Source organism: Citrus clementina, unplaced genomic scaffold, assembly GCF_000493195.1.
Source record: "Citrus clementina cultivar Clemenules unplaced genomic scaffold, Citrus_clementina_v1.0 scaffold_6, whole genome shotgun sequence".
NCBI classification, from domain to species: Eukaryota; Viridiplantae; Streptophyta; class Magnoliopsida; order Sapindales; family Rutaceae; genus Citrus; species Citrus x clementina.
In genome coordinates, this window is record NW_006262139.1 from 12,930,591 (window position 1) to 12,938,456 (window position 7,866).

Genomic DNA, 7,866 nt, shown 5'->3' on the forward strand with positions numbered 1-7,866 from the left:
CTGGTCTAAGGAGGATACACTACCTGCCTTCAACGATCGAAACCATGATTTGGCTGGTCCGGTGAGGGTATGCGGGAACATCCGGCACATAGCATTTTTGCCCACTCCTTTAATCATCATCTGGTCATGATACAACTCAGCATGTTCCACGGGATCCGAGGTACCCGAGTATTGTTGTATTTGAGGCATGATGAACGCTTCCGAGAGAACCGTTGTTCGAATCTCCATGGTGAATGGCGAGTTATACGCTGCTGGCGCTAGAGCATTGGTGGGGTTTTATTTTTCAGAAAGGGGCTTCTCTTGAGCTTCGAGGTACTACATTTTTTCCAGGAAATCGCGGGATACCCCAGGTGCACCTGAGGATGCCGCAGTTGTTTGGGAAGCTCTTTTGGTGTTCAACTTGTGCCGTAGATCTTCATGGACTTTTTGTTTACATCTGGTACCCTGGCTGCTACGGGAATAGCAAGAAGCAGTGGAGCGTTCTTCCCGAGAGTCATCGGTTTGAAACTTTGAACGGGTGCTCGACAGCCCATGCTTTTGTCTACTTCCTTCCAGTATTTCAGATCTTGGTATGATCTGCTTCTCACCGCATGGGGGCAGGACATCTTGAGTTACCGAGGAAGTGGCTGCTTTGGGTACACGAGATCCTATTGCTCTGAGAATTGCATGAGCCAAATCCTCAAAGTGTTTATGAGTAACGGGCTCCTCGTCGGGTTGAATACCAGCTGATTGCTTAACAAATTTGCCTTTCTCTAGGCGGGATGCCCTTCTAGTCGAGTCACCCCTCTCATCACTATCGTGATCCTCCGCTCCATCATGACCTAGCATTTGGTTATCAGCGGGTACGTCGAGTGCCATGGTTGTGCAAGCACACGTACCGACAAGCTTAGCACCGTATGGAGGCTTTTTGCGCACTCCCCACAGACGACACCAATTGTTTGCGGCTGATTTTGGGTCAATGAATAAAAAACCACAAAACCAACCCAAGAGCAATAAATTTATATTTTTGTCGGGGAGCGGGGTACCTCGCTTGTTCGGCACATGCGGGCTGTTTAGGCTTTTTGCAGAGTGAAGGAGGATTGAGATGACGGTGGATATGGAAGGGGTCTGACTTCAGGTACGGAGGGCTGGTGAAACTCGCCTTAAACCTGCGAAACAACCAAAAAAGAGGTTAGAGGTGGAGTCGGGGGTGGCCGGCGACCACACTCCGACGCTCAAGTTAGAGTCGGGTTATCTTAGGTTAGAGAGCTTGCAAGCTCTCGGTAATGGAGGTTTTAAGGTTGAAGAAACCCTAGTTTTTTATGGTGAGTGTGTTAACTTACTTAATAAAAATCAAACCTGAGTATTTATATGGTGTACCCCGATCGTCGTGCCACCTGGCGCTATTTTAGTGGCGTTCCCTGCTGTCATATCAGGAATATTCTTATTTTCATGTGTATGACGGCTTAGATGTTTCAAAAATATGAGTGGAGAGTAAGTTTGTGGCGTATTCACGTGCTAGGCGTAGTGTGGTGGTCTCGCGTACCTCTACAATTCCGTTGTAATTTTACAAGCGTAGCAGGAAAAGCTGGTGGTCCCAACTGTCACAATATCACACTTTTGGCGGATTCGCTGGCATGACAGGCGGCTGTCTCCTCTTTTGCGGCATGAGATTTTCTTATTTTTTTTACATGTATCAAACCGATCTTTTTGAGATTCGGGGCCCACATATCCTTTCACATATTTACGAAGACTTTTATATCCTTTCATGGTGTACCCGAGATACCCCAGAGTGCTTAGGGTAGCCGAGGTACCTAGGGTATCCGAGGTACCCAAGGGACCCGAGATAAATTAATCTCTTAAATATCGACACGTGGCGCTTCATCATTGGCCTCATATTTCCTTCCTAAAACGATAGTAAATGAATAGAGAGTAATATTCCAAAAACATCGAAGATTTTTTTTTTTTTAATACTGATTACATATCAGATTATTATATTATATAGATATTTACAAATGCCATTAGAGCAGACACAAATATATAACTTGAGACTTATATTATTATATTAATTTTATGAAGTACATACTCAGACATATAACCCTCACAGACGAGAGAGGTTAAAACTAAAAATTAAAACCACTACACTCATAATCCTCAACTTTAAAAATAATGATTCACCACTCGGCTAAAACCCAAGTGGCTAGAACACCGAACACTTTATCGTGGATAACAATACTCAATAACACAAATAAAATATCCAGATTACGTTAACACGTGTCTTTAATATTATTAGAATCATTGTATCAGAGGTAATTAAGGCCCTTCACCTGCTCACTTCCTGTCTCTGTCAATTAATTTTTGACCATTCTAGACCTTTGTTTCGTGCGGATTGGATTCATGTTTCACATGAGGAGGCTTGTTTGTTAAGACTAGTTTTTTTTTTTAAAAAAAAAAACACAACAAAAAAATTATGCAAACATTTTTCTCTATATAATTAAAACCATCTCGTCCTCACATGAGAAATTTAATTTATTATCTCAATTAAATACCATTATCTTTATTATCCAAACATTTTTGGCAGCAATTTTAGTTTGAAGTGTAAAATTAATTCCTAGTACGAAGAAAAGAAATCATCCCAAGAAATTGTTGTTCCATTTTGACTGTCACTTAACGTTGAACATTCTCTTAATGATCCAGCTCCCGCGTTTGAAAGCAAGATCAAGGCTTCAATAAATTATGCTTTTTCGTTCAAAGAACCGACGAAGCTTCCATCAAGCGACAGTTAGCTCGCCAACGGGGACTCGTCTCTTTACAACTCCTTCACCAGACACTTCACTGCTTACGCTTTCGCGTGCGGTAAAATATCCATTCGATCCCTATAGTTTCATTTAATTTTTCAGTTATAAAATAATTAATAATACCAACGTGGAGAAACTTCTTTTCAGTCAAAAGAATACTTGTGCCGTCGTCAAATAAGCATGTAGTCTAACTTTCTTTATTCCAACAGATACCCCTTCCAACACAACAAAAAAATAAGTTTAGAAAGCACACGAGGGTCAAAGTTTCTAGGCCTATAAATATGAGAACTTTGAGATTTATTGTCTCCATCAAAACGTTACCTACACAAAACCCTAAATAAAGAGACATTTTACGTGTGAAAATTATTATTTTTCTCTCATGGCCGTGAAGGGAGGTTTAGCAAATGGAGAAATAGCGGAGAGATTAGCACTGGCTAACTGTTTGATGTTGCTTACACGTAGCAATAGAGCAAAGCTGCCAATTAAGAAGCGTTTGGCGAGCGACGTATTTGAGTGCAAGACTTGTAATCGCCAGTTCCCATCATTTCAAGCCCTAGGAGGCCACAGAGCCAGCCACAAGAAGCCAAGACTAATCAATGGCGAGACCAAAACGTTGAGCTCGACGACGGCGACGAAGCCGAAGCTGCATGAATGCTCAATATGTGGGCAGGAATTTGCTATGGGGCAGGCCTTGGGCGGTCACATGAGAAGGCACAGGATCGCCATGAATGAAAGCTTGAATTCTGCCGTGATCGTTTCGCAGTCGCCGCCGGTGTTAAGGAGATCGAATAGCAGCAGAAGGGTTTTTGGATTGGATTTGAACTTGACTCCATTAGAGAATGATTTGGAGGCTTTGTTTGGGAAGATGGTTCCTAAGGTTGATCTATTAATGACTTGATTATCTTTAATTTTGGAGCCATAACTTGTATTATTAATTTTTTTTTTTGGTTTTTGGTGGCGTCGGGGGAGGGGGGGTGTTTCATAGTTAACTTATCACATTTTTTCATTTATTTTATGTACACTTATATGATGATATGAAATTTTTATGTTTCTTTAAGAGATGACGAGGATTGAATTAATTTGTTCTTGAAAGAGCGATTGTGCCCATTATGTTACACATAAAAATTGGATGATGTAATCATCGTTAACTCTCAAAATTAGAGTAAGAATTCAAAATCAAGAATTTAATAATTAAGATTAAATTAACTTTTTTTTTTGCAAGTGTAAACAATTATAATAATATTCATACACACGTTAACAATTCTATATGTGTGTGTGCGTGCGCACACGTGGGGTTGCGTTCATTTTTTTTATTAGTGCAGACAAATTGTTAAGTTATATGGCTTAATAGAGCTATTTTTTAATGCACTATAAATATATGTGATTAAATAACGTTAAAATTTTGACTCTATTAAATCACACGGTTTAAAAGTGTGTCCGTATAAAAAAAAATTTTGAGGGTGTTCGCTAGATATATATATATCCAGGAATGCCTCATGACGAGGAACTATGTAGACAGGAAATTCAATCACTCTTAGACATTATATCTTATCATAAAGGATCATAAATGAATCTCCTTTATAACTCATCACATTTTATATTACACCACATTATACATCCTTATCTCTAAGAATCTACTTTATAACCCATCACAAATTATATTAAATTACAAAATTTTGACAAAGGCATAAAAAAAATTATGCACAACTTACTTTTTATCAAGATATTTTATTCTTTTCATATTTCTTGTCAAAATTTTGTACCCCAATTTTTGGTCAAAGTCGCTTTTTCCATGTTAATTAACTTAAATTTTGTTACATACAAGTAACATGGAGGTAAGAGCATTAACTTGAAGATTAATTTATTCAATTAAAATTAATGCCGGTGAAGCTGCGGAGGTCGCTGGTATTGGCTTTGGATCCCAGCTGCCTCAAGCTTAATTGGCTGATTTTGACTCGTATTCTTCCTGAATACTCAATAATCTTCGAATTAATGTTGTTAGCTTGTTGCCTTGCTGGCAAATGGGACTTTATTGAAACCTCACCGTCCAAGTTTCTTCTGATTGAATCTCAATGATTTTCTTAAATCAACTGAGCCTCCTTTAATGGCTATGGCCATATGCAGCACACAATATGAGAATTACAGTTAGCTCTTCATGGGTAGCTGCAAGTGCACTCTAACGTAAGAAATCAATAATAACTTGATTAAATTAAAGCTAAAAGTAAAATAAAAGTTAATGCACAATTCTTTTGTTATATTTTATTTTAAAGAAAATTAAGATAAATGAATATTGTTTTTTTTATAAGATCCCTAAAATTGTTGTAAGAGTAAAGAAAAGGTAATTAAGGACATAAATAAAATATAATCAACAAGAGGGATTCTTAAAATATTTTTTTTAAAATGAAAGGACCAAAGGCATACTTAATTGATAATATAGGAACTAAATAAATATTTATTCAAATTGTTATCTTCAATTTTATTAACGACCAATTAATCAATATGTTTTTAATTAACTCACAATTCACTTCAGATCAGGAATAATATGTATCCGCTAACTCTTGTTGATTCAAAGATCACAAATACGGGAATGTTATTATAATTTGTCCAATTCTTTTTTTTAAATGAAGCCTTAATTATCTGCTAGAGTGCTCAAATGTATCAAAAAGATCATTACGGTCGCTCCCAGATGATGTAGAAATAATAGTCAATAAAAACAACTCTTCTCTTCACTACAATTATAAGTGGATGATACAGAAAAATGTGAAGAATACTTCAATAAATAATTACAATAAATGATTTGCAATCATCTCGAAGACACGATAAAATCATGAGTTATCCTTATCAAGAAAAAAAAAATTATATATATCAGCAGTTATCACTCTTTAAGCTTCTATAGAATGTCTCTGGTTAGGCCTTGTTTGGTATCAAAGAGTTATAACCTTTAAACTACAATTGTATAACAAGAAAAACCATAAGTATAAGATAAAAATTAATAGTATCCAGTAAATATAATTTTTAAATAATAATTTTAATAAAATTAATAAATATATAAAATTTTTTCATTATATACATATAAAATTAAATTAACTTAATTTTTAAATTATAATAATTAACGTTTATCAAATATTTTCATGTTACAACTTTTAAGCATACTTATCCAACATCAATTCCTCACTCCGTAAGCCTTTAAGTTTTTAGTAATGAATCAAAGAATTATTACGTGCTGATTGCTTTTGTCTTCATGACTCTTAACTTGACCACCGAGCCCAATGGTTGTCCGATGTAGATTATTAGGCCACTACGACTATGCTGAATTCTGTGCATAAGGCTTTTTATTTTCCCTTTGTTCCCCCTGTAATGGGCTAAAATTGGTCCAGAATAAAATTTGATGGGTTTGGGCGTTTATAGGTAGATGGAATTGACAAAAAATAAATAAATGAATTCAACTGCTGGCACTCCTTCGTGAAACTCATAAAACCCCACTTCTATTACAGTTATATTTATGTACATAATATGCATGCTTACATATTTAATTTTTTTTTTATTTTGTGGGTAATTTAGAAAATATTTATCAATTAATTAGAAATAAAATTATATCCATGAACTTTCATATTACCAATAACTTGAATATTACGTATCAGTAATTAAGTAATTATTAGTTATGGGGATGGATCCGGGGCTGGATCCCATAGCTTTACAAAAAAAAAAAAAAAAATTTAACACAATTTTTCAAGCTTGAATTTTTTATCTATCAATGATTCAATGACAAGGATTAAAGATAGATGATGACATAGCTTTTCATTGATAATTTTTTCATGCCCATATCTCTCCCTCTCTTTTTCTTTAAATAAAATACCTCCAATTTTTTTTCTCATCTTTTCCAATTTTCTCTCATATCACTTAAGCTACTACTCTAACTCAAGCTACTTAAAACCCTTAAATTTCTTATTTACAAGAGTTTTAAATTATGGATAAGGATTATCCCACAGTAATTGTTTTTCTTCTAGTGAAATAAAAATATTTAAGATTAAATTTTAAATTTTTATGTTGACAATTACGCCAGCTCTTTTTCACTTTTTTACAATTAAGTTAATTTTTTCGTTAAATTTAAAAGGTTAGGAGAAATTAGAAGAGAAAAGACTGTAATAGAATTCTAATCCGTAAATTATACGTACATGCAAGGGTTTTGAGAGTTCCTCGTAAGCCAACAGAGCAAGTAAATTACATTATTTTGATTATCTATTCTAATTTAGGATGTGTAAAAGTCAACTAGCGAGCTTCTAGTTAGTAAGAAGTTTCTTGGATAATGCCTCGGAATTTTGTCACGTGTTCAATAATCAAATCAAGCGACTACGTGAATCAGGTAATTTCCAGCCGGCGCCATGCAAGGAATATAAACAAGCTATAAATGATAAGCGCTGTTTAACGGCATTGCTTAGCCAATTGATAATTAAGCAATTAATGCTAGCTGGAATGATCAAGACGAAAAGGGAAATTAATTTTAATGGGGAATTCTTCCTCCAAAACTCAGTTAAGATTAGATAAAATAAAGAAAGCACAGTGTTTGTTGGATTGGAAATTTGGACCACCAGGCCGTGAATTAATCTCCATTAATGTATTTGTTCTGCGTTGTTCTTGTTATTGCAGTACTCGTCAAAAGAATTTATTTTAAGTTACTTTTTAAACAATGTGTAGATATGTTTATACTTCAGGCTCTTCATCACTTCTTTTTTTTTTTCAATAAATTTGTGTTACTTTAGATTTAACATGAGGCAGACAAGACACTAGGAAATTATTAATAAATATGTTAAATAAAGTTTCCACTGCTAAATTAAGCTTAGCCAGGTACAATTAATACTATCCGTTATACCTAATCAGAATCTCTCAAAATCCAATAGTAAACCAAAAATCTTATAATGAAATTTGCATCCTCCTTAGGTTTTAAGAATTCGTTCACTTAATTAAATATCGTAGTAAATGCTTTTATCAAGATCAATGCTTTTCAATGAAAATAAACTAGTTGCTTTTCAGAATTATGCCACCAAAATTAAATATTTGCCCGTGTGTAGAAGAATATAATAAAAGTTCA

General features: G+C 34.9%; 1 protein-coding gene across 1 annotated transcript; it reads left to right on the forward strand.

The window, feature by feature from the left end:
* The first annotated feature begins 3,095 nt into the window (after window positions 1-3,095).
* Window positions 3,096-3,834, forward strand: LOC18039334 (zinc finger protein ZAT11). Its single transcript, XM_006428947.2, has one exon. The coding sequence runs from the start codon at window positions 3,157-3,159 to the stop codon at window positions 3,673-3,675; it is 519 nt and encodes a 172-aa protein (XP_006429010.1). The 5' UTR covers window positions 3,096-3,156; the 3' UTR covers window positions 3,676-3,834.
* The last annotated feature ends 4,032 nt before the right edge of the window (window positions 3,835-7,866 follow it).